Below are 27,790 nucleotides of genomic sequence, written 5' to 3'. Positions count from 1 at the left end.
AACTCAAAAGATAGCTGGGCAGTGGTGGCCCACGCAGTTGGGAGGCAGAGGCAGGCAGATTTCTGAGTTCGAAGCCAGCCTGTTCTACAGAGTGAGTTCCTGGACAACCAGAGCTACACAGAGAAACCTTTTCTTAAAAAAGAAGCAAACAAACAAACAGCCCCCCCCCAATTCAAAAGATGCTGCTACCCTAGAACTCTGGGAGTGTAGATGGAGGTTGGCATATGTGTTCAGATCGACTGCCGTATTTTTAATGGTTTCCAAATGGTTCTGATGAATCCTGCCAACTAGTCAGGACCTCATCAGCTGGCGTAAGGCCACTGATGCTCTCCTGTCTCTGGTAATGTGAGGGAGCACACTGCAGGCTGGACCTTAACTGCCAGCCCGGAACCTGGCATTAAGAAAGAAAGGTGAGATCCTCCCAGGGTGGGGCTACCCTGCCTACTTAAGCTGTTTCTCAGCACCCAAGGACACATTTAGATTTACTTCCTGATCCCACAGCCTCACCAGAGTCATTGCCGGACTCAGCAGGTCGGGCGGGAATGCAGCAAGCCGGACTCACCCTCGTGGCTGCGGCTATGTGTGTGGCTTTTCGAAACTCGGAAGGTGAGTGGGGGGGACCAGTCACCTGTGGCTCCACTGGAAGAGGGGACACCTCCTAAAGTGGGACTGGAAGGAATTTCTGTCTTTCTTGGGTAAGACTTTCCCATTGCTCTCCGATCATTTGGCGAACAGCACAGGTTCAAGGTCAGGAGTTTCTTGGAGGGAAACTCATTACCCCTCCGAGAAAGAGTCGAACATTGATCGACTCTTTAGTGATGAGCCCTTCCATGCAGGTGCGACTCTCTGCTAACTGAATACTAGCTTTCCCAGCTAGAAGCTGGGGCAGAGCCACTCTCTTATCAGGTATGCATGTGGGTGCATGTGTGTGTTCACATGTATCTGTATCACATGTGTGTGCACATATGGGTCTGTGTGTGTGTGCATTTTTTTTCCTAGAGGGAAAAATTGTTGGCAAGTAAGCTGTCATAAGGCAGTCAGCCTTGTGGGTACCAAACTTCAGTCTTGCTCTTAAAAGAGAAAGCATGATCAGGGAGATGGAGCCGTACAAAGTGTACTGAAGAGAATTTAGCCTCTTCTGTGCATTGGAGTGAATATGGGAGATCATATTTGCATTTGGACTGAAAGCAACCTTCTCCTGCATCACTCACTGTAGCATTTGGGAAACCCTCCTCTACCACTGAACTACAGAATCTCACTTGGCAGGCCTGGATGGCCTAGAACATACTATGTATCCTGGAGTGGTCTCAAGAGCATACCAATCCCTCTGCTTCAGGCTAAATCTTGGATTGTAGCAGAAGCCACCACACCCTGCTAGTAGCACTTGTGGCTCGATGAACTATGGCACGAACACCGGCCATAGAGAGTTGAAAGAGAAGGCCCTCCTGAAGATAGAATACAGACTATTAATTCCCTAAAGGGTTAAAAAAAGAAAGACACCCTCAGCATATGGAAAGTTACGGATGACGTCTTTTCTTAAGTGGCACCTTAGACTCTGAGTCCAAAAAACAGGTGGGATATAAAGTTTGTCTGGTCTGCTTTTTAAATACACATGCCAACCTTTCAAAATGAATTTCACAATCACACCTTTACACACACACACACACACACACACACACACACACACACACACACTTAGCTTACAGCTTCCCTTTGAAGGAAGAGTTAATGGCCAACAGTGTGGCTGGGAGAGCTCACCTAGCACTCACATGACCCCCGCCTGCATCTTATTAAGTGTTTGCCTTCCTCCTGTGAGCATTTGCTTAAGGATTTCGACATAGTCCACCAAGATGCTGGGCTTAAGTGAATCAGAAGAGGAAAAATCTGGTCCTCCCAATTGCTATCAATCTGTTTTAACAGGATAAGGAAGGAACCTTTAGTCTTATTTTGTAATAGGTCTTCAGAGAAATTCACCATTGTGCCTGCAGGACTTTCAAAGCCTCTCAGATTTACTGGCTCAGGTTTGGCACCCAGTGTCTACAACTTTACCAAGTAAATTATTTCATACAGTGCTTTGAAACTAAAAAGAGGCCCTCTGTCCAGCTTCCTGACCTGTATCCAACTGTCCCTCCTACAGGAGAAGGAAAGGGTGGGTTGATCAGGAAGAGAATAAGAGAGGCTCTGACTCTTAGAGCACCAACCCTCACAGGGGCCGAGTCCTGGTAGAGAGGGGTAAGAGGCAAACATCTAAACATTTGCGGTGGCAGAAAAGCACATCTAATGACAATAATCAGGGAGCTAAGAGTTCCAGCATGTGGTTCAGCAGGACCTTCTGCTATTTAAAATAAGTGCTGCTCTGTGTGTGTATATATGTGTGTGTGTGTGTGTGTGTGTCTATGCGTCTGTCCCTATGTATGTCTGTGTATTTGTGTGTCTATGTCTCTATGTGTCTGTGTCTCTCCCTGTGTGTGGAGTGGATTGGAGAGATAGGTCAGTAGCTCTTGTAGAGAACTGGATTCAATTTCCAGCATCTACAGGGCAGCTTATATCTCTCTGAACTGTCCGTAACTCAAGTTGCAGGGGATCCACTACCCTCTTCTGACCTCTTCAGGCACTGTGTGTGGGTCACACACACACACAACACAAGCAAACACACATAAACCACCAGGTGGTGGAGGTGCTTGCTTTTGATCCCAGCACCCAGGAGACACAGGCAGAGACAGGTGGATCTCTGAGTTTGAGGCCAGTGTGGTGGTCTACGGAGCTAGTTTCAGGACAGCCAGAACTACACAGAGAAACCCTGTCTTGAAAAACCAAAATAATAATTATCATAGTCATAATAAAATAAAAATCTAATAATAACCTAAGTGATACTGAGTTAAAATTCGTGGAGGTTGAGCTGAGACATTAGGGGGCTAAGAGGGCCCAGTGCCAATACATCCTTCAGTGTGTTTCCATTGCAGGAGGTAGTAGTTCTAAGTGGTTATGGATCTAAGCAGGGTCAGGGGAGGAGGGAGTCAAATTGATCAAGGAAGACATGGCAGTGCAGAGAAGATTGGCAACTACAGCAGACTGGAGGAAGGGACAAGGAAGTGGCCAGTGCCAGTTTGAGACTAGAAAACACATTTTGTTCTTTCAGGGACAATGCTGTTCCATTATCTTGACGGCATCTCAGATTATTATCTCGGTGTGAGGCTTCAGTCATTGGCATTCCCAGAGTGTTCCAAATTAATCAGGAAGCCGGGGACTTTATCCATCGCCTAAACCTTGGACCCTGGCCAGAGGCAGAGCACACCCTATGTCTGTCCATGTGGCTGCTGGCTCCAGGAACTCGTTACAGAGCCCATGAGCACGTCTGCCATCCATGAGCTTGAGCAAGATTATTTAATTCCACAGTCTAGGGTTAGGTCCACTTAACTGATTTTTAAAAATATTTATTACATTTGGATCGATATTTAACAGAGGAGGAACCATGTGGAGGTCAGAGGAAGGCTTACAGGACTCAGCCTCTCCATCTACCATGTGAATCCTGGGGCTCAAACTCAGGCCAACCTCGGCAGCAAGTGTCTTTACCCACTGAGCCGTCTCACTGGCTCCAGGCTGTTCTAACTGTCCTTCGACTCAGGTTGCGCTTGTATGCAAAAGATGCAGGTTATGAGATACAGCTTCATGGAAGGGTGAAGCCTGCTTTCTCAAAGCTGTCAGGATGGCTCTGGAATCGCACAGATACTTGTTATATGCTTGATACCAAAAGCAACAAAACAAAACAAAAAGCCAACCATACCGAATCACTTGTAGGGGGAATTACCAAAATATGTTTCTATTTGGAAAGTTCTTCCATTTCATCAGCAGTGGTCCCTGACATAATGGGCCTGGTGACCTGCTCTCCTTCAAGTTCTTACTGTGTGTGCCCTGTAGTTAAGATATGTTTGTGAATTCCTCCATCCTAGATCATCAATTAAGTGTTGTATTTTGGTTCCTAAAAGTTGCATCCGTTTAATGTAGCTACAGATATGTTTTTCAAAACATATTTTCTATGTTTTCTATGTCCTTTTCTATGTTAAGGACACAGTGTGATATAGAATAGCAGCCTTTTTGCAATGTGAGTAATGTATGGACTCCTCTCAGGGAAGCCCCTTGTCAGCATTGAGTTTTAAATTATCGCACTGTTATTTCATATATAAACAAAACCTGTTATTTCAGGAATAATTGTGCACTGTATAAACCACTTCTATTATGATGCAAAAATGCTTAAAATTTAAAGACAAACGCAAGGCCTAGATGGCTTCAGTATGTTGACCATTAAGAACGTTTGGCTGGAAGTCAAATCACTGCTGTGAATAGTCTAGTCCTTCACCCCTGGCAGAGGTGGCTGGAGTGTGGGTCTGACCCACGTCCTGCCAGGTAGACTGTGACAAGTGTATCCGCCTCACCTATTTCTGCCACCTATCTGAACCACGACAATGTAACTTGGCCTCCCCTTAGTCTTAATGTATTGTGATGTTCAGTCACCTCTTTTCTGATCGGACCAGGACAATGACGGTATTGGTGCACCTGCCAACCTCACTGGCATTACCATGACCCCAGCCAGATTCAAGTGTCCTCAGAGTGCTCCCCTAAGATGTCTTCTGGAAGACTAGAGCATGTGGGTTAAAAGGTCACTGAAATGAGATGTTGAATCTCTGGAGAGTTCACAGATCCTGGGAAAGTATCTTTCTGGCTTTTCCAGAAGTCTATGAAACCCAGTTTTTGAGAGGCACTGATATACTAAGATGTATGAGCTTTGAATTCTGAGACTGGGAATAGGGAAGGTGCTTGGCCTCTTCAAGCTAGTTTCTTTTCTATAAAACAGCATTTCTCTTAGTCTTATGACTAAATGAGATCACGTATATGGTGCTTGGCGCCGGACACAGCCACCTGTGCCTGGAGTGCACTCTGAGGTCAGAGGACAACTCTCTGGAGTGAGGTGTTCCCTTCCACCTTAATGTGGGTTCTGGGGATTGAACTTGGGTTGCCAGGCTTGTGTGGCAAGTTCTTCACTCCCTGAGCCATCTCACTGGCCCCTCTTTAAGACACAAAATAATTGAAGGCCCTTCCACTCTCTAGAGTTTATTCTGTAAGTAGCACATCTGGACACTGGGCAAAGGAGACCCCCCCCACCTCCTTTCATGGTTCCAAAGGCACACAGAAGAGGATTTCAGCACTGCAACCATGTGAATCACAAATGGATGTGTGACAGGGCCCAGCTACTATGAGGACCATTAGATGGGCACATGTGTTTCTAACTTACTGTGCTAGGTTAATTCTTTCGGTGTGATGAAATACTCTAACCAAACACTGCCCTGGTGAAGAAAAGGAGTTGTTTCCTCTTATATTCCAAGTCCCAGTCTCCCACTGTGGGAGGTCAGGCAGGATTTCAAGACAGGAATTTGGGAACAGAAACTATGGAGAAATACTGTTTTTGTGGGTCATCTATTGACTCAGGTTCAGCTACTTTATTTTAATATAGCACAGGGCCACAAGCTTAGATGATGCCACCTGCAGTAGGTTGGGCCTTCTCCCATCAATCATCATTTGAGACAATCTCTCACAGACAAGGCTCCAGGTCAGGCTGATGTAGGCAACCCCTCATTTGAGATTTCTTCTTCCCAGGTGACTGTAGGTTGTTTCATGGTGACACTAAACTGTTAATGAATCATTTAAAAAAAAAGACTTAATAATCTTATTTAATTAATTAATTTATTTATATGAGTACACTGTAGTTGTCTTCAGACACACCAGAAGAGGGCGTCAGATCCCATTACAGATGGTTGTGAGCCACCATGTGGTTTCTGGGAACTGAACACAGGGCCTCTGGAAGAACAGTCAGCGCTCTTGACCGCTGAGCCATCTCTCCAGCCCTGAATTCTTCTTAATATAAATGTAAACAGTGAATTAATCCAACAGCTGTATTTCTTTACCTTATGTTAGTTCCCAATAACTGCACAGAGAAAGTTTAAAACTGCACCTCAATAGTGAGCAATGAAATGATCTCTCCTTACCTTCTATGCTAATGTGAGTGCCTCCCAGCCCCACCCATGATACCTGCATATTGTTATTGATCTGTGCTCTTGATGCTCCCTTGTCATGCTCCGGTTCCTCCATCCTCCTGGAGCACCTGCTCATTCTCTCCTCCCTCTCACCTGCAGACGGCTCACCCCATTCTCTATCCTGCCCAGCCATTGGGTGATCAGCTTTTATTGACAAGGCAGAGAATAAATTATAAGCACTGTTTACATAACCTTGAGATAGGAGATTCTTGGTATAAGCATTACCATGCAGAGTCAGGATCGAGACAAGTTATGCGCAGAGAAATCAGCAGTTGAATAACTCAAGGATAAACTTTACACAGCATACAAAACATCATGCCTACACTAAATATTAACCAGCATGCCGATCACATTCTCAGCACTGTTAATTAACTGACCCTTAGCCTCGGGACACTGAAACAACTTAGTACAGCTTTCCCATTCTCTGTGAGTGCTTTTTCTGACAGTGGCACACACATTTTTATATTTTACTGTTTCTTGGGACATGCTTTTTAAACTGTTTTTCTTTTCTTGTCTCTCCCCAACTCCCTGTTTTTTTCAGACAGGGTCTCAGGTAACACAGTCCAGCCTTGACTCACTATGTAGTCAAGGATGATTTTGAACTCCCAATTCTCCTAGTGCCTCCACCTCCCAAGGGCTGGGCTTACCTGTGGAGACCACTTTTATTTATTGAACTAGAGTTTCATTGTGTACTCCAGGCTAGCCTCAAACTCACAGTCTCCTGTTTCAGCCTCTGGGCTCAGACTGTAGGTATGTAGCACACACCCAGAACACACGGCATTTTTCTTTAAAAAAACAAAACAAAACAAAACCGAAAAGAACCTTTTATTTGTAAGAAAGTTGAAATTATATTAAAACTTAAATAATTTCATTGCACAGTATTTGGTAGTCTATTTTATTTTGTTGAAACTTGGGCTGGAGAGGTGGCTCAGCAGTTAAGGGCACTGCTTGCTCTTCCAGAGGTCCTGAGTTCAATTCCCAGCAGCCACATTCTGTTAGTTAGGGTTTCATTCATTCAACATAAGCCAGGCCCGGTTAAGAAGAGGGAACTTCAATTGAGAAATGCGTCCATCACACTGTACGTGGGCAAGTCTGCAGGGGGTTTCCTTCATGATAGATGCACAGCATTCTGCCCACTGTTGGCGGTGTTACCCTGGGCAGGTGGTCGTGGGGTACATAAGAAAGAAGGCTGAGTGAGCCGTGGGAAGAAGTCCGTAAGCAACGTTCCTCCGTGGCCTCTGCTTCAGTTCCTGCCCTGAGTTCCTTCAGTGACGGAGTGTGACCTGAGAGTTGTAACCTCCCCGAGTTACTTTTGGTCATAGCATTTCATGATATCAGTAGGAGCCCTGACTAAAACACTTTGGGAATGCTGGAATCACAGCATCAAATTGCATTTCAATCATGCTCCTGGGTGCTGTGTTGCTGCAGTTTCAGGGACAACAAAGGAAATGTACAAAAGCTACCAGCCCACCAGAAGGGAAATGTATAAAGCACAGAAATGGATGACTTTAAAATGTAACGTACGTGGGGATAGAAATGTCGTGGGTGTAGAAATGTCCACCTTTATTCCCAACAGTCAGGAGGCAGAGGCAAGCGGATCTCACGAGTTAGAGGCCAGCCTAGAATAAATGGTTCCAGGCCAGGTATGGCAACAGTGTGAGACCCTGACTTTAAAAAACTAAAAGTAAAATTTAAGACAGAAGGCTGGGTGTGGTTCCCAAGTACAGTGTGCTTAGCATGGACCGGTAGGTATATTCAGTCCCGGGCACAGTTCCCTTAAATGAAACTAAGATAAACAAAAACAACCTAATACTGAACAAAAGAAGGTTAGTGTAGCTATGTTAACATAAAAAAGGTAGGGCTTCACAAAGCTGGGACGGAGACAGGAATACAAGAATATACACTCGGCACATACCTGACCAGGCAGGTGAGCGCAGTGCTGGCAGAGAAACGGTAGATTCTGTTTTTACTTAAATGTGTATTTTACTAGTCATTCTTTAAAATAAAATAAAAAATAAAAAAATCCCGCTTAAAAAAAAAAGCATTAGCCGGGCGGTGGTGGCGTACACCTATAATCCCAGCACTCTGGGAGGCAGAGGCAGGCGGATTTCTGAGTTCGAGGCCAGCCTGGTATAGAGTAAGTTCCCGGACAGCCAGGACTACACAGAGAAACCCTGTCTCAAAAAACCAAAAAACCAAAAAACCAAAAAACAAAACCAAAAAAAACCCCAATACAATCCCTAGTCACCTTCCCCCCATAGGAAGCACGAGCTAGTGGCGCAGGTCCCACTGTTACGAGCGAGATACACCATTTCTAGTTGCTGACATCCCAACTGCCCTCTTCTCTGGTTTCCGGCTGGGAGTCTGGCTACTGCCCTTAGCATCCCCTGGCCAGTCTCACCAACTCCAGGGCAGCCAGCTACTGAGCAGAGCAGCAAGACTGAGGTAAAGCCAGCAAGACAGCCGAAAAGCATCGCCAAGTCGTGCTTTCTGGTTTCCTCCAACCTAATTGTTCCAGGTTATTGAAACTGTACTTTTCTATTTGTGTGTATTTTAATAAAAACACCATGAGTTTAATGCATCTTTTAATGTCTAAGCAAATCAAGGTTATAAATGTTTATTATTTTGGATAGGGATTGTGTCTTCAAACAGCATACAATCATAAAACAACTTATTAATTATACATTACGTGCAAACACAATAAGGTGACTATGAAACTTTGTAATAATAAATTTTAAATTGTGGATAAAGAGCAAAATTTCTTTGCAATTATCAATAAGTTTTTGTTGTTGTTTTGGAAACTACTAGAGACTGAACCTAGGGCTTTATACACATAGCAAGACAAGGAATCTGAACTACAGCCCTTTGGTGAATAATTTAAAATAATTAAAAAATATATACTATTCAATACTTTAAAAATAAGCTGGAGTTAAGCATCTTTCTTTCAGACACAAGCCCAAATGTTTTTGGAGATCTTACCAAATATTGAAGAAACAAATAATCCTTATAAAATTTTTCTAAAGAACTAAAAAGGAAAAATCAGAGAAAGCTGTCCAGCGCATCATTGACATGAATATAACCTTAATACTCAAGTGTCCCAAGGATAATATTAGTTAATAAAGGTATTAACTAATTTATGAACAACAGATACAATTTTAAACAACAACAAAACACAAAAGAGTAAATAAAACAAATAAATTATGCCTAAGTACAATTATCCCAGTTGCACAAGGGGAAAAAATAAGTCATATTAACTTAAAGATTGTGGGCCGGGCGGTGGTGGCCTGCACGCCTGTAATCCCAGCTCTCTGGGAGGCAGAGGCAGGGAGATTTCTGAGTTCCAGGCAAGCCTGGTCTACAGAGTGAGTTCCAGGACAGCCAGGGCTACACAGAGAAACCCAGTCTCAAAAAAACAAACAAACAAAAAAAACCAAAAAACAAAACAAAAACAAAAACCAAAATCCAAAAAACCAAAACAAACAAACAAAAAAAGATGGTGTATTAATCTTACATGGTCCAATTACTGTTCTAGACAGCTAGCTGAGTAGCAGATTAAATAGGAAAAGTGTGTCAGTGTGTGTGTGTGTGTGTGTGTGTATGTGTGTTGCTGCATAGCTCAGACTGGCTGGTTCCCTGTACTCATATATTGCCTTCTTATATGTAAAAATAATTATTTTTGAGCCCTATTCAACTAGAGGTCATGACACATGCCTGTAATACTAGCACTCAGGAGACTGAGGTAAGAGAACGGAAAAGTTCTAGATCAGCCTGGGCTACATAGTAAGAACCTATCTCTAAAGCAGGAGCATTCGGAATACAATAAAGCCTATTAGAAACTTATAAATAGACCCAAGACAAAGATGTGCCTAAAATGTATATAAAGAATAAAATACCAAGGATAGTAAAGTAGTGAAGAATAATGTTCAGGGAGAGGTTACTGTATCAGGAATTCAGGAATCAAGATTTAGTTAAAAAAAAAAAACTTAGGTGAGAATGTGGAATTGATCATGTCTTAGTTAGGGTTACACCTGCTGTGATGAAACACCATGACAGAACAGTTCATCATCAAAAGCAATGAAGGCAGAAACTCACTTACGGCAGGAACCTGGAAGCAGGAGCTGATGCAATGGCCACTGAGGAGTGCTGCCTACGGACTTGCTCAGCCTGCTTTTTCATAGAGTCCAGGATCACCAGCCCAGGGACAGCACCACCCACAATGGGCTGGGCCCTCCCACACCAATCACTAATTAGAAAAATACCTCATACCTAGATCATATGGAGGCATTTTTTCAACTGAGTTTCCCTCTGTGGTGGTTTGAATCGATTTGCCTCCCATCCCTATAGATCTATGTGTTTGAATGCTTGGCCCGTAGGGAGTGGCACTATTAGAACCAAAATAACCAAAATAGCCAGGGCTATACAGAGAAATCCTGTCTCGAAAAAAAAAAAAAAAAAAAAAAAACCAAATCCCAAAAACCAAAACAAACCAAAAAAAGATGGTGTATTAATCTTACATGGCCCAATTACTGTTCTAGACAGCTAGCTGAGTAGCAGATTAAATAGGAAAAGTGTGTAAGTGTGTGTGTGTAAGTGTGTGTGTGTGTTTTGCTGCATAGCTCAGACTGGCAAGCTCAGACATCTCTGTGTATGGCCTGGTTGGAATAGGTGTGGTCCTGTTTGAAGAAGTGTGGCACTGGGGGGGAAGGACTTTGAGGTCTCCTAGGCTCAAGGTCTGCCCAGTCTGGAACACAGTCTTCTACTATCTGCCTTGGGATCAAGATGTAGAACTCTCAACTCCTCTAGCATCATGTCTGGCAATATACTGCCACGCCCCCTGCCATGATGATAGATAAAGGACTCATCTCTGAAACTGTAAGCTAGCCAGGAGTAAATGTCGGCCTTTACAAGAGTTGCTTTGGTCAGGATGTCTCTTCACAGCAATAAAATCCAGTTGGTACCAGGGATTGCTGTGACAGGCCTGGCCGTACTTTTGTTTGGAGGAATGTGGATTTGGAGACTTTGGACTAGGAAAGCAGCAGATTGCTTTAAGCGATGCTAAATGGGTCATTGTAGCTGGAACATGAAAGACAGTGGTGATTAGAAGAATTTTAGTATGTTACCTAGAGATTGTTCTTGTGATATTTTGTGGAAGAATGTGGATACTGTTTGCCCTATTCTGAAGAATCTGCCTGAAGCCAAAGTGACGAGATTTAGATTAATTGTATCAACAAAAGAAATATCAAAACAGCCTAGCATAAACTCTGGCCTGTGGTTCACTCTTATGATGAGTATTTTGATCAAATGTAGCAAGATGAGAAAGAAAAAAGTACAAAATATATGGCTCAAGGGTTAAAGGGACACCAGGAAGTGGAGTGTAGCTAAATCTTGTATTTAAAGAGATAAACAGATTAAAGATATTTAATGAAATTAGAGGAATGGTGACCTCAGGGAAAGATCCCATCCTGTGAAAAGGATGTTGAACATGGAACATTGACACATATTCTAAAGTTACTATGCATTTGTGGCTGTATGATAGTTATATCATATTAGGTGTTATTATGACCTGGTTATTGTTTATGCATTATGAGGTTGTAGGAGGGATAATTATATCATAGTAGGTGTTATTATGACTTAGTTATTGTTCTCATTTGGACATAAGGACATATGATAGTGTGTCAGGTAGACAAGGGGTGGATTGTGATGGCTATTTCTGGAATGAACTGCAATCCAGAAATGGAGGGCATATCTATAATCCAGATCCTGAGACAGGAAAGCAACATGACTTTGATCCAGATCTTAAGACTGGAAGACACAGGTTTTGATCTGAATCTTGAGGTGGTATAACACAGGTTTTTTTTTTTTATCTGGATCAACACATGCCTTTAATCCAGATTATAAGCATGGCATAGTGGCCATGCTTATAATGATCTTGTGATGAGTGATCAAAGAAAATGGTATATTCAGGCATGGTGGTGCATGCCTTTAATCCCAGCACTCAGGAGACAGGCATACAGGTTAGCCTGGTCTACAAAGCAAGTTCCAGGACAACCAGGCGGTAAAGAAAACAACGGGAAACAGACAGGTGGTGAAGATGTAATTGAGCAAAGGGGCCTCGTTCCAGTCTCAGCAAGCAATAGAACTTGGCAGCTTCCACCATTTGGTTTTGACTTTAGAATCAAAGATGAGATTTCCCTCTGTGGCTAAAGAAAGCCACCGAGGCCAGGAATGTGTCAGGGATATAGAGGTTCGGAGTGGCCATTGTGTGAAAGCAGGTATGGAAGTTCCCTCCACAACTAAGGATATTTGCTGAGGCCAGGCATGTGGAAAGGGTGTCCCTGCAAGGAGGCCCAGAAAGGCCATTGCTTGAAGCTGTGAAGGTGGAGCCTATATCGCTTTACAGATTCCAAGAGGGTAGAGATGCCAAAACCATGATATATCCGCGGAGGAACGCTTCTAACAGGGAAAGGAACTAGCCCAAGAAAAAAGAAAGGTGTTGCAGTCAACATAGCTGAAAGGAGTCAGAGATCTGAAGAGATGCAGAGTTTGGAGTTTGCACAGCTGGATTTTCAAAAATGTAGGCCAATCCAGGCTGCAGAGTAAGGTCCTGCCCCACTAAAGGAACACACACATCAGTATACATGTTATTATAGTGTTCTAAATGTGAAGGCACAGATTTGCTCACTATGTCAACAAACAAATTCTCTTAGGAAAAAGAAAAATGGTTTCTTAGCTCTTTGTAAATTAATTACAGACAAATATTAATTTATTGACAACTCTGAGACAATAGGTAACCATATTTTTAAAAAAAGAATACTGACTTATACATATATAATAAATGCTGGCTGTAAAGAAAAGTATTTTTGATTATGACAGGATCTTGAAAATAATACACAAATAGCAAACAATAAAGAAAAACTCATAAAGCCAGGCGGTGGTGGTGCATGCCTTTAATGCCAGCACTTGGGAGGCAGAGGCAGGTGGATTTCTGAGTTCAAAGCCAGCCTGGTCTACAGAGTGAGTTCCAGGACAGCCAGGGCTACACAGAGAAACCTTGTCTCAAAACAAAACAAAACAAAAAACAAAACAAAACAAAACTTAGAAAGCTATCATGGGGAAAATATTTTTAATTACTGACAAAAGATCAGTATCTGTCCTGGTGTCTTGGGTGGAACGGCCACAGGCCACTTCTCCAGGCAGGGGATTGGGATGTTGAGCTGGGGCTGAGGCGGCTGAGCAACTGAAGCTGAGGGCAGATTTAGGGTGCTGAGCTGGGCGTACTGGGAAGGGCACGATGGCCACGGCAGATTGGAGACGCCCAGCAGTCTGCTTTTTCTGTTACTATTATTTGATAGATCACTCTGACCAAAAGCAGGCCGGGAGAGGAAAGAGTTTACATGGCCTACAGTTCCAGGTTTCAGGTCACCATTGAGGGAAATCAAAGCAGGAACTCAAGGATGAGCGGAAGCAGCCAGAGGGTCCCTGCTTACTGGCTCACTCTTTGAGTCCTGCCCTGCTAGCTCTTATATTCCCAGAACAGCCTGCCTAGGGACTGCACGGCCCACAGTGGCCGGGGCTTCCTACATCAATTGGCAGTCGAGAAAATGTCTAACAGTCATGCCAACAGGCCAATTTGATCGAGGTCATTTTTCAGTTGAAGTTCAAGTTGCCAATAAAAACTAACCAGGACAGAATCTGTAGTGTGTAGCTTTTGCTACCCTATTTTAAGCTCTGGGAATGGGTAGCACTACTAGCCCCCTCTGCCCAAAGAGTATTAGATGCACGGGAGAAGAACACAGACCTACACACGTTGCTCAATTTCAACCTACCATCTTGTCTCAGCTGCTGGGCGTCTCCAACCTGCCGTGGCCATCGTGCCCTTCCCAGTACGCCCAGCTCAGCACCCTAAATCTGCCCTCAGCTTCAGTTGCTCAGCTGCCTCAGCCCCAAATCAACATCCCAACCTCCTGCCTGGAGAAGCGGCCTATGGTGCTCCACCTAAGAGTCATATATGGCTGGTTGGATTTTCTCCCTCTGAAGCATGGTAAAAACTCCTTGCCTCTATCTCCTGGGTCTGCTAATTTGCCTGCAGGATCTGGAAATCCCACCCATTCCACCCAGCTCATTGGCTGCTAGCATCTTTATTGATGGATCAAGAACCAACTGAGAAATAGGACCTTAGCATCAGACCCACCCTACAAGTATCCAAAATAATTCAAGTTCCTATAAATAAATTGTTTTCTTTTTATTTAAAATTTTGTTAAATTAGTACTTGTTAATTCAAAAGACAAATCTGAATGCTTAGAACTTAATTGATACAAGTTGTTTGTGGCTATATGAATGTGTGTTGTGTTGTGTTTATCCCTCTCCACTTCTTTACATGTAATGGTACCAAAGCAGGGTAAGTCTAACAACTTCAACCATCCACTTCATGAGGTACTCTGCATTTGGGCTAGCCTGCTGCTATTCTTTCCTAACACTTACCCCAGACTTCTCCATCCACAGAGTAGCCTGTTCTTCCTCACTGTGATAAGCCTTGAGTGTCTTTTGGGTTAGAAGTAGTCCATATATTTGATTTATGTTCCACACAAGATACTCTGTTTGGCTAGTAAATGAGTCACTTATTGTCCATTGGTTGCTTTATTTATTTTATTTTATTTTATTTTATTTTATTTTATTTTATTTTATTTTCCGAGACAGGGTTTCTCTGTGTAGCCCTGGCTGTCCTGGAACTCACTTTGTAGACCAGGCTGGCCTCGAACTCAGAAATCCACCTGCCTCTGCCTTCCAGGCGCTAGGATTAAAGGCTTGCGCCACCACCGCCTGGCTGTCCATTGTTTGTTAACTTCTCCCAGGACTGACCTAAGTGTCTGCTTCTCATGTCAGCAGGAAACAGGAAGGTCTCACAAATCACTTTTAGAAGAACATTATGACCTGAATCTGTTATGCCATGTCCTTCCCAAGGCAAATTGGCCGGTAAGATCGGTTGTGGGTAAAGCTGGAGCAGATCAGCTGGAGCAGGACAGTGGATCACAGCCTTCAACTGGTTCACACTTTAGTGTGCTTTAGACTACACACATGTACTGCTTTACACGCCCACTCTGCCAGACTTCCCTCACATTTACATTTTTCATCTGTTTCCCTTCAGATGAGTCCTAACTCCATAATACAGAACTGTGTCTGTGTAACCTATGATTGGAAATGTTTGACCCATTACATTTGGCCTCATACAATGGTGATATCAGTATAGTTTTTAGGGGAAGATATACTGTCCCCAATCTATCATCATCTCTCCCTATAAAGTAAGTAACAGTGTCATCTAAATAAAAACAATGCATCTGCAGTATAATTGACATGTAATTCAACCTTTTGTTAGCATGGATTAATTGTACACATTGTGGATTTTATTACATTTCCATACATGTATATAGTGTGCTTCCATTGATCCAACCCCTCTATTAGCATTTTTTGCTTTCTCCTCGCCTCACAGCCATGTTCCTAGTAGTCCTCTTTACCATCTTTTTTAAATCTTATCATATTTATCTCTTTGTATGGGAGGATGGGTGGGTGCACACGTGCCACGAGACACGAATGTGGAGGTTGGGAAGCAACTTTCAGGAGGTGGTTCTCTCCTGCCACCATGTGGTTCCCAGAGCCCAGGTTCAGGTTGTCAGGATGCCAGCCACTTTACCACTGAGCAGTCTTGGCAGGCCCCTTTCATGTTCACTTTCCTCCTAATCCACTCAGCCGCTGATGTGCCCTGCATTAGTTACCCTTGGTTGCTGTGATAAAACACTGAGACCAAGAACAACTTATAGAAGAAAGAGGGGACTGTTTGGAAAGGAAACCGTGGAGGCAAAGCAGGAAGCGGAGAGAGATTATATCCTCACCTACATACAGGAAACACACACACACACACACACACAGAGAGAGAGAGAGAGAGAGAGAGAGAGAGAGAGAGAGAGAGATCCTCTCAAAGCCCTCCCTCAGTGATACTGCCTCCATAGCAAGGCTCTGCCTCCTAAAGGTTCTACAACCTCCAGCAAACAGCACCACCCACTGTAGGAGACATTTCCATCCATTTCCATTCATAACAAGATAGGACGTAGGCAGATCCCATAACTTGAATGTTGCAAATAGTTCTACAACAAATATGGGTATGTGGAGTATTTCTGTGGTGTGCTGACTTCAGTTCCTTTGGGCATATACCCAGGAATTGTATAGCTGGATCATATAGTGGTTCTGTTTTTTACTTTTGAGAAACCTGCATACCTATTTTTACAGTGGTTGTACTAACTTGAAATCTTGACAACACTGTATGGAGTCTGCTTTCCTTTGTATCTTTATTTATTTATTTATTTTGGCTTTGATTTGGTTATGTTTTTTGTTTTGATGATTCTCACTCTGACTGCCATAAGACATAATCTCATTGTCCCTTTATTTATATTTCCCCAGTAGCTAAAGATGCTGAAAATTGTTCCCATTTATTTATAAATTAGTTTTTCCCATCTGCCCATTTGTTAATGGGGTTATTTATTTTTTTGGAAGTGTTTTGTTTCTTTCAGTTCTGTATATATTCTGGATATTCTATGAATCTCTGGCAAAAAGTTGTTCTGAATCTGAGATCTGTCTCTCCATTATTTTTCTTTGGCATGAAACTTATGAATTTGCTGCAATCCATCCAATGTCTTAATCCTTGCTATTATTCCTTGAGCAATATTGAGAAACTCATTGCCTATTCCTGTGTCTTGATGTTTTCCCTCTATGTTTTCTACTAGAAATTTCAAACATAATTCTCTTCTTCAGCCTACTTGATGCCTCTAAATCTCTCTTACGTAAAAATCTGGAGTCGTGACTGAAATCAAAGTAAGCCTTAGAGTGGAGAGTCTTCCCCCCCCCCCTCCCCTTTTCGGGAAATGTTGGCAGGACTTTGCATAAGAGAACCTCTAGGGGGCAGTGCCATCCAACAGAATCATCCACTCTATCCTGTTCATTTTTCACCACCCAAGTTCCAATGCACCTCTTCAGAGTTCTTTCTGGCCTTTTGTATTTTGGACCATATCAAAACATCACTGGTCATAACTGCCAACATATACCAAATGCTTAGCTGCTTATGGCTTTGTAACTAAGTAGTCTCACCGATCAAGTCTTCTCCAGATGAACTAATCATACATCTTTATATGAGTAGTGCATCTCGGTTTTATGAAACACATATAGGTCCCTGAGGCCTTTCTGATTTAAGATTGTTTCTTGAGTTGACTCCAGATCTTGGGTAACTAATATTCCTTAGCTCAGAGGATTTCGGTGACTCCTCATCCCCATGCTTCTCCAGGGCACAGCCCGCCATGGAAAGCTGCCTGGAACGGATAAGAGTGTTCTGAAGCCAGCAGGCTGCATGGCACACCCTGGGATGGCTGTATAACCAGACAGTTTTTACTGCTCCTGTGATGAGCACCTGAGAAACACAACTTAAAAGGAAAACATGGTCATTCTGTTTAAGGGTTTCTGAGATTTCAGTATGTAGTCCTTGGCTCTGTTGATTCTGGACCTGTGACAGACATGTCTACAGTGGAACCATGTGGCACAGGCCACTCATCTTGTGGCCCACTAAAAGCAGAGAAGACAGGATGCCCTCAGTAACCCACTTCCTCCCACTAGGTCCTCTCTCCTAAAATCTTCATCACCTCCCAAAATAATGCCATCATCTGGGGACCAACCGTTCAATACATAAATGTGTGAGGGATACTCTAGTCGAACCATAGCACATATAGTGAGACAGATAAGTATGTGGATGGATACGCAAGAAAACTCAGTATTGTAATTTGGGATAGCAAGAGTCTGACTGGGAGAATAAGCAATTAGAAGAAGAAGTGATTTTGGGAAATCAGTGTATTGATAAACATAACTACAATTAATGTCTACATACCAACATTCATCAATTTAAAATGCGACTCAGAGATTTTTGATATAATCACATTTGTGAGTCCTTCATCGCCCTAATTATAGCATTTTGTTTTATCATAACGAAAGGATATCCTGTTCCTGTTAGCAACCGTTCCCACTTCCTCCTCCCAGCCTCTAGCGACCACGAATCCACTTTTCCTTTCATAGCTTTGCCTGCTCTGGGCATTCCGATATAAACTGGGTTCTGCATTGTATGCATGGTTTCCACTTTTGTTTCTTTCAGCTATGATTCAACGGCATTTTGAACATATCTCACTGAGCACTTTGTTTTGCTAGGGATAGAAACCAGCATTTTCTAATAGTAGGCAAGCATTCTACCAGTGAGCTATGCCCCCTGCCCAATACTCATTTAGTAGGTTATAGTAATTTGACCATTCACCAGTCTCCTGATGGACAATTGGGCATCGTAGGATCAGATATTTCAAATTGAAAGTCTGTCACATGGTGGCCACCTGAAAAATATTTTCTGGACAAACTTTTTTCTACTTCTAGAACATTTGGTTGACTCTATGCACACCCATGTGCCTAGCAAAATGAAAACCTCTGACTAGGCATAGAAGACTAGAATAAAGGAAGATCCAGGTGCATGATGGTCTACTCTGGGAAACGCTCATCTTCCTCCCTTGAGAAGTGGAACTGAGCAGAACAAATGCTTTGCATCACTTGTATAGTTATAGTTCGAACACAGTTATTAACTGGAATGCATAGTTTACACATTTTTGAGGACTTTTTGTAAATAGACTTACATAGATACATAATTAGGATCTTTGGGAATACTTTGTATAACCTATTTTCCTGGGAATATAAAAATACATTAAATTGAAACTTTTACTCCCCCGGTTCTTTGCATGTATTCATTACATGTTGTAACGTATTTCATTCTGACACATATGTTTGATTATATGCATTCCCCCCCACCTTTCACTTCTGCTGCTCTTCAGCCTCATCCAAGTCAGAAGCCCCTTCCCTGTCATCACCCTTTCCTTCTGTGGTGCTTGGTTATGACTCGGTGAGTTTCCTTAGGGATCTTTATATAGAACAATGAGCACCTTACTAGTGGCTGCCCCGCTGAAAAAGGTGTCTTTCCTCCCCCGGCAACCATTAACTGACTATGGGTCCTCTGGGAGGGATGAGGCTTGTGGGCCTCTCCACTCTTATGCCAAGATGCAAATGGGCTTTCCCGAAGGCCTCGTGCTTTTCTCTGCATTGCAGACATTAGTGTTTGTGAGTGTATCCATATCTAGCACATCTGTTACTGCACTCGGATGCGGTCCTGTTTATTGAGCTATTGGTGGGCATTGTGGGTAAGTTCTTTGAGGTCTTTCTCTTTGACTGTAGCTGCTTCTTGAGACAAGCTGTGATGTTTGGTGATATTCTACAAGTTAGGGTTTGTTGTAGTGTTTTCTTTCTCTCAAGATATTTTCTAGTTCCATTATGATTTCTTTCTTAGCTCAAAAGCTGTTCAAGTGTGTGCTATTAAATCTCCTTGTATTTATCCATTTTCTTGTTTAATACTAGAACCATCATAGGGGAAGGAGAGAACCATCTCCCAGAAGCTTAATTACCTGGGCCAGCAGGACTGTATCCTAAGAATTAAGTTCCAAATTGCTTTCCTATATACCCTTGAGTATAGGGATATACAATTTCACTTATTTTTTGCATCTCCCATTGACGAAAATAATGTTGGAAATGGTCTAATCGCTAAAAAAAAAAAAAAAAAAAAAAAAGTATTTCACTTAAGGATCAAACGAGCAATCACTAAACAAGTAAATTAATGGCAACAAAGTTTTGATGCTTAGAAATCAGTCATACAATGTTTTAAATTTTATAGTAAGTTGCTTCCCTCCCCAAAGCTTCAGGTAGGCCTAGGTCTTTCACGTGGGTTAGACATGGACACTCAGATCTTCCCTTCTCCCAAAGGCAGCTACTTCTACTGCTTCAAGAGACACCGTGGAGAGGTCTGCATGTTCTCGACAACTGTTGATTCATTCAGAAGCTCGCGTCTGTCTGGTTTTGGGGCTGCCACCTGTGCTCCTGCTCATTGTGATTTCCAACACTGTTTTATAGATATCCAGTTGGATTGTGTGTGTGTGTGTGTGTGTGTGTGAAGTAAGAATTTGCAGCTATTTTAATATGAGGAATGCATTTTCAAATTTGTGCCATGTCAAATGCCTCCTATCTTGACAGTCTGAGCTCATATATTGACAGCGTAAGTCACCTCCCACAAATTAATATGTCTTCATTTTGCCACAAGATGGATTTTCTCAATCTTTATCAAATAGTGATCTCCTTTTCACAGAAGCTAAGCCTCCTTAGACGGTCATTTGAGGATTTAGTGATGCTGGTTCAGCATTTCCTGAATCGATTTTGCCAACACTGACCTTGCCTGCCTACTTGGTTCAGAAAAGGCACCCCAAACTGGGTCATGTGCTTTGGTCTCAGAATTTTTTAAAAATTTGTTTTGTTTTTGTTTTTGTTTTTTTAGATAGAATCTCACTGTGTAGCCCAGGCTGATCTGGTTTCCAAATGCTGGGATTACAGGTGTGTGCCACTATGATTCTTATTTTAATGGTGCTGGAGACTTATTTTAATGGTGCTGGAGACCAAATCAGTAAGCTCATGTATGCCGGGTAAGCCAACTCCTTCTAACATATAACATCAAGCCTTCACCCGAGGTTCTTGAGGCCTCTCTTTTTCAAAATAAACTGCACTGGACACCACTGACCTCAGCCTTTCCATCCTCCACCTGCGGCCCTGTCAGTCAGCATCACTGGCCCCGCCCATTCCATCCTCCATGTACGGTCCTGTCAGTATCACTGGCTGTAGCTTTTTCTGTCTCTCACCTCTTTTGTCATTTTGCCCAGATTCTCATTTTCTCTCTCATAATGCAGCTTAAATTATAGAAGGTGGAGACACGTCCTGCCCTTGTCTACTCCCACGAAAGCCTGAGAAATATTGCTTGAGTAGATTTACCATCTGTTTCCCCGGAACCTTGAAGAAGAGGGCAGGCTGGTATTCTCCGGACAGTAATGTTCTGCGCACAGTAATGCAAGCTCTCCCCTTTCTTGTAGCCATACTTCCCATAGCCTCCAGCTGTTGTACTGAAGTGTCTCATCATGTTTCCAGAAGACTTCTGGAAAGAGTGAGTTCGTGCAGCATCCAGAGAGCAGACGGGGACTGTGACCTGGCTGCTGTCATGTGAGTGTCCCTCAGCAAGGACATGGGAAACCGGATGCTCATTATCTCCTTGTCTGACAAGCAATGGCTTGAAATGCTGTATCTGACACACAACCTACCCACCATTCAAACAAGTACAGGGAGAGCAACTCTTCTGTCCTTTGAGCATCAGGCTACCTGGAGTAAACACACAGTCTCTCTGTGCAGGAATGCCGGGAGTCCTACACTCACCCTCAGCCACCCAACAATGCTGTTTTGGGGTGACATGTCCTCAGTCACCAGAAATCATTGGTAACTTTACTAAAAACAGAGCAATCAGAAATGACAATGTCTGTCCCAGCGTTAAAACTGTAACTTCCCTCGGGCAGGAGACACAGGAATTTCTAAGATTTGAAATGTAATAGTCACAGGACCGCATGCAATTTACCTGCAAATGCTCTCATCTGCTTGAGATTTTAGAATATTAATTCATGGTGAACCTCCAGGTCCTCCTAGCCCTTTAACACCAACCTTACCCCCCACCCCACCCCCCAGAACTGGAGGTGGAACATGTGCTTTCAACAACAACAACATGAGAGGAAAGCAGAATTTGTTTTCCTGTCATGCAGAAAAACCAGTGGGTAAGATGACATAGCTCAGCAGGGCAGTGGTGGCCCACACTTTTAATCCCAATGGGGGGGCAGAGGCAGGAGGATCTCTGTGAGTTCAAGGCCAGCCTGGTCTACAGAGTTAGTTCCAGGACAGTCAGAGACAAACAGAAACCCTGTCTCAAAAAAACAAACCACAAACAAAAGAGATTATTTGCTATGCTATGGTATTGCTTGCAAATGGCAGGAAGGATTCCATGCAGCTCTCTTGTTTAAGAGCACTGTACATCTTCCACAGTCACTGGAAAGAAAGAGCGAAGCTCACCATAACTCCGTCTTTCCAAGGTCAGGTATACGGCGAGGGTAAGGCAGATGGAGCACCATTCAAGGTCAGCCTGGGTCACACTGGGATAGTTTATCTCAACAAAGACAAGTCTTAGCATCTTACGCTCTGTTATACGAGGTGTGGCTTTCTCACTGGCATGCAGAGTTTAACACTGCTGATGCATCTGAGTGATGCTGGTGAGCCGTTTGACATGCTTTCCTTGGAATATAAAATATTAAAATATAAAACACACCGCTGCTTATGCCAGAGCTCTTGAGACACCCTGGAACCTTTGTTCTAGTAAGACATTTGACAAGAAACCATGAACTGAGGCTACAGCGGAGACTCAATGGTCTCTGGTCTTCTGCAGTCTCTAAGAGATTTTATCTTGTTGCATTCTCTTGGCCCACAGAATAAAATTCTATAATCTGGCAGTTTAAGTCTACAGTTACATTCGAGAGTGCACACACACACACACACACACACGTGTTTTCAAGAGAAAGGGGAAATATAGAGCTTAGAGTGTGCCACATGCCTGGTTACTGCTATTTTACTATTAAAATGAAGGTAATGAATTGAGGATTTTTCTGTATCTTTTTAGAAATACCCACTGAGTATAGATGAGAAACCCTTATCTAAGACAAAGGATTCTTAAAATGACAGAGCAACAGTGTATAAGCTATTCATTGACAGACAACCTTCATGAGAGGGGCATCAATTCCTTGACATTTTTATGTTATATAAACATGTTCCCTGGGAGAAGGTCTGCTCCATGGGTTTTATAAGATGCCTAAAGGAGTCAGAGGCCTATATTAAGTTTTAAAACTACACTTGGAATCTAATGCTGAACAACAAATGATTATTTGTCCAAGATTAAATAATCTGAGTGTCTGTACTGGAACACAGAGGGTGGAGAGGTGGAGAACTCTCTCAATATCTCCTCAGTTTACATACTACTCTAAATGCATCAATGTGGATGGTTTAGTCATTGGGAACCAGCATAATCTATGTCTAGAAGTCCAGGGAACATACTGTAAGGTAGCTTCTTCTAAGGGGTACTTCAATTTCCTAACATTTGGACAATCTCTGTACCATAGTTTGAATACAATAGGTTTACAGGCTTATTACAGAATGACTGATCTACAGCTAGTGCCACTATTCTGGGAGGTTTGATAAACTCTAGAAGGTAGGGCCCACAGGAGATAGTGGGAGGAAGTGTGTCAAGAGGTCCTGCTTCCTGCCCATCACAAAGTGAAGAACCCCTTCCACCACATAATCCCACTGTGGTGATGTCACCAGATGCTCAGAGCCAATCAATCAATCATGGACTGAACCCTCTGAGACCATGATCCTCCCCTAAATCTCTCTTTTAAATAGTACTCTAAGACTAATATAGTATACCTGATGGAAATTCTGCCAGTATTTTTCTTAATCTTAATAAACATCATTGATAATAGTTGGCAAATCAAAAATCCATAGGCCGTTGATAGCAGCTTAATCATCTGGATGTTTGCATTACATCTGTACTACTGAACCAAATTGACCACGCCTGTTCTGGCTGCTCTGAGAAACTCTAACCTTCCCACTGCTCACCTCAAGCCTTTCCACATCAGTGACATGCATATCTGTCATTGCAACCTGACTGGGGCCTAAGAACATTGACCAGGAAGTGTCAGGTAGAATTAGAAAAATAGAAAAAGATTACCAGAGAAAACCATAGATAATAGGATTTCAGTTTCGGGGAGGGGAGTGGTTAATGGATGTCAGAGATCTCAAAGGCATAGAACAAAAATGGTGTAAGCTCTTGTGTTAATTTTGTATTTCTCTGACCGAATCACTTAACAGAAACAGCGTGATGGAGGAAAGGTTTATTCCGCTGGTGCTTTCTGAGTGTCCCAGTCCATGGTGGTAGTCAAGACAGGGTGGAGTTCATGGTGTGAGGCTGCATGTGGCAGAGGCTGCTTACACCATGGTGGACCAGGAAGCAGAGAGTGCAGCCAGATCCAAGTCTGGAAGGGGAACACTTAAGCCAGCGAGGTCCCGGCTCCCAAATGTCCCTCAGCATCCCAATAGGAACACAGCCAGGGTGCAGACATTTAAAACATTAGCCCAGGAGGAACATTTCGGATTCAAAACATAACATCCTCACCTTGATAAGGAAATAGGATCAAAGGATTAGTCTCTTAGTGTTTAAAAGGACCAGCTTCTATTTAAAGAGAAATTATGGAGTCAATCACTATTTTTAAACATATTTAATTTATTAAAGTATAAATCTGTAAATTGAACTCTGTGCTGAGAAGTTGAAAAATACGGGGCAGCTGTGATTTGGTTTCAAAATTAGGTTTTGTATCTTTTAGTGATAAATTACAGACCTTGTCTGCTATGTTTTCTAATACTCAATATAAGTAGTATTATTTTCAGATCATTTCACTACAGAGCATTTCTGCACCCCCAACTGTTGTATTTTACCATGACGGTTATATAAAGACTCTACGATTTGAGACCAGTGTTTAAGATACAGAAAACATCGTTTGCATTACAAATGTAACTCACAAGCATTATATAAGCTACAATTAATATTAATCAATAGAAATTAAACATCCATGACCTTACTAGACTCTTCCCTTCCATTTTCAGCCCGGAAATAAATCCTTTGTTTCTGGCCCTATGAATAATCCTTGTCCTTTTTGATCTCTGAGACAGCAGTTTGCTTGTTTGCACCCCTCTACAGTGACTTCATTAAGAAGCTTCCAGAAAGACAATAGGAAGCTGTTATTCCTGGCAGGGGCTGCGATCTCCTGCACTACACAGAGATTCTCTCTTGGGTAGAAAAATCTGGTTGTTGTTTTCCTCAATGATGTCATTCAGAAGGTTAGATCGTCTCAGAAATAAATTTGAAACAGCGCTCTGAGGAACAGGAGGGAAAAGAAACGTTAGAGAATGAACCTAGGTCTAGTCTTCAGAGCAGGAGAGCAGGGTCAGGGTCTTTACATAGCCCTGGCTGTCCTGGACCACACTGGCCTTGAACTCAGAGATCCTGCCACCTGAATTCTGGGATTAAAGGCATGTGCCACTGTGCCCTGCCCATGGGACTATTTAAGTACCCTCCCTGGGTAGGAATCAGGAGGTCTCCCTGGTTTCTGATCTAGAAATTCAGTGAGGTATGCTGGTGCCTGTTAGGGATTATGAAACTTCGGGTGTCTGAGGGAGTGTGGGGGAAGCCACCTCCTTTCTCAGTGCTGCCTCCTCTTTTAGTCACAAATGGAAGAGCAACAGGACACAGCTGAGGTTCAACCCGTTCTACACCTGAGGATTCTAAGCACTATCATAGAGTTGCAACCAAAGTTGTGGCCTTACCAAGCTGGCCATAAGACAGGCTTCCACATGGCTGCCTGGTCCTTTAGCTTCTTTGCAAGTGTGTGTTTCTCTCCTTTGGGCATGTTGGGCGGAGCTGCATTTTTGTCCCCAGCTCAGCACTGCTATAGCCAGGTTTTCTCCCACAAGAACAAAGCAACTGGCTTCTAAGAATCAGCACTGGTTCCGAAGCCGTTTCCATGTACGCATAGAGAATATGCTGTCTTCTATTAGGTTGTCCATTCCTTTCGAATTGATTTTCCTCTACAGACTGGATGCTAAAGCCCACACCCTTCCACATTCTCCTCCCCTGGTGATTCCACACATTATCTTATAACAATTCCTCTTAGGAGAAATGGTAGCCTATTCCCTGACTCTTCATCTCCTTGTGAATATCAAGCTTGAGGGTTTCAATTTATCAGGACACAGCTACATTATACACACAGATACAGCAAGATTTGCCACATTTCGTATCTACCTGGCACCTAGTGGAGAGTTAAAAAGTCACCTGATTATTTTATTTTTTAATTTTTTTTTCCAATACAGGGTTTCTCTGTATAGCCCTGGCTGTCCTGGAACTCACTCTGTAGACCAGGCTGGCCTCAAACTCAGAAATCTGCCTGCCTCTGCCTCCCAAGTGCTGGAATTAAAGGCATGCACCATCACTGCCTGGCGACTAATTTTTTTTATAACAGAGTCTTCTAGTTATGCCAAATTGTGTGTACTACCACATAGAAAATTTGGAACAAATTATGAATTGTAATTTAGAACTACATTATATTAAGTTTTATTAGACACCAAAATATTTTTGTAGATTTTTTTATTGGCCAGATTTGACTTCATATCTGTAATGAGTTAGTGAGTTCCTACTATACATAAGGGTTTTTCAAAATTATATCTAGATTTGGAGCTGGAGAGATGGCTCAGCAGTTATGAGTACTGACTGCTCTTCCAGAGGTCCTGAATTCAAATCCCAGCAACCACATGGTGACTCACAACCATCTGTAATGGGATCTGATGATGCCCTCTTCTGGTGTGTAGCCACAGCTACAGTGCCCCCATATAAGTAAAAAAATATTTTGTAAAAAAAAAATTGTATCTAGGTTATTGCTCCATCAAGATGTAATGTCACTTCAGTGGGAGAAATAAAACCAATTACTAGAAAAAAAAATCAATTACTAGAACAAAACTGAAATTAAGGACCAGCAGAGGCATAACCTCAATGCAGACTCACAGGGAAGCAGGAGGGTCTGCAGCTGAGCGGTCCGGACGAAGAGGTCCAGGATGCGCAGTGAGGATAGTTGGTTTTTATTGGATGAAGTTTAAACATGAAAGCGAGTTATTTTACCTGGGTCTGGTATTATTGGCTTTCTTTTCTCCCTCTTTTTCTCTCCCCCCTTCTCTTTCCCTTTCTCTTCATCGTTTCCCCCTCCCTCATCCTCAGTTTAATACTTTCTGCAGACATCTAAAGACAACAGAGAACAAGGGTGAAAATAAGGATTTATCTTCTTGGTGTTCACTTTGAAGTCACTACAAATGCAATGTCCAACAAGTGGGGGCTACCTCCGGGCAGTGGCAGTGCACACCTTTAATCCTAGCACTTGGGAGGCAGAGGCAGGCAGATTTCTGAGTTTGAGGCCAGCCTGGTCTACAGAGTGAGTTCCAGGACAGCCAGGGCTATACAGAGAAATCCTGTCTTGAAAAACAAAACAAAACAAAAAAAGTGGGGGATACCCACAAGTCACTAGTTCTTTTGTGTGTTTGTAATTCTTTTGTTTTTCTTGTTTCAGGCAGGACTTCTCTCTGTAGCCCAGGCTGTCCTGGAAGTCACTGTAGAGCAGTGTGGCCTGGATTTAGAGAGTCCCCCTGCCTCTGTCTCCCCAGTGCTGGGATTAAATATGTGTGTCACCACACCTGGCTTATATTTGTAAATTCTGTGAAGATTCATTTTTTTTCCGTTTTCTTGGCAGCCTTCATGTTAAACGTAGAAGAATCTGCGTCAGCCCGCACAATCGTACTTTGAAGCAGTGGATGAGAGCCCCAGAGGTGAAGAAGAATGGCAAAGAAAACCTCTGCCCCAGAAAGAAACAACCCAGTAGGGTGGACAGAAAAGGGCACACCCCGAGAAAGCATGGGACACCCGGAACGGAACGCGAGGCCACGAGGCCCCTCGTTAGAACAGATGCGTGAACCTACGGTGAACCGCTCGAGTGAACTGGCCCATGGTTGGTTATGAGTTTCTCAGCTGAATCTTCCTCATTGACACCTAACGGTGCACGGTGTAGGCTCAAGCCCAG

The 27,790-nt window shown here is 42.9% G+C and overlaps 1 protein-coding gene across 1 annotated transcript; it reads left to right on the top strand.

The window, feature by feature from the left end:
- Nucleotides 1-542: 542 nt before the first annotated feature.
- On the top strand, nt 543-27,683 carry Ccl28 (C-C motif chemokine ligand 28). Its single transcript, XM_052159631.1, has 3 exons — nt 543-606; nt 21,122-21,248; nt 27,464-27,683. The coding sequence occupies exons 1-3, from the start codon at nt 543-545 to the stop codon at nt 27,681-27,683; spliced, it is 411 nt and encodes a 136-aa protein (XP_052015591.1).
- The last annotated feature ends 107 nt before the right edge of the window (nt 27,684-27,790 follow it).

The sequence above is a fragment of the Apodemus sylvaticus genome, chromosome 16, assembly GCF_947179515.1.
Source record: "Apodemus sylvaticus chromosome 16, mApoSyl1.1, whole genome shotgun sequence".
In the NCBI taxonomy this organism is placed as follows: domain Eukaryota; kingdom Metazoa; phylum Chordata; class Mammalia; order Rodentia; family Muridae; genus Apodemus; species Apodemus sylvaticus.
Note: the sequence above shows the minus strand (reverse complement) of the source record. Positions and strands in the feature narration are given on the sequence as shown.

Coding starts and splice junctions, on each gene's coding strand:
- Ccl28 (XM_052159631.1), top strand. CDS start 543: ATGCAGCAAGCCGGACTCACCCTCGTGGCTGCGGCTATGTGTGTGGCT. Junction 607..21,121: donor GGCTTTTCGAAACTCGGAAG/GTGAGTGGGGGG, acceptor CCTTTCTTGTAG/CCATACTTCCCATAGCCTCC. Junction 21,249..27,463: donor TGTGACCTGGCTGCTGTCAT/GTGAGTGTCCCT, acceptor TTTTCTTGGCAG/CCTTCATGTTAAACGTAGAA.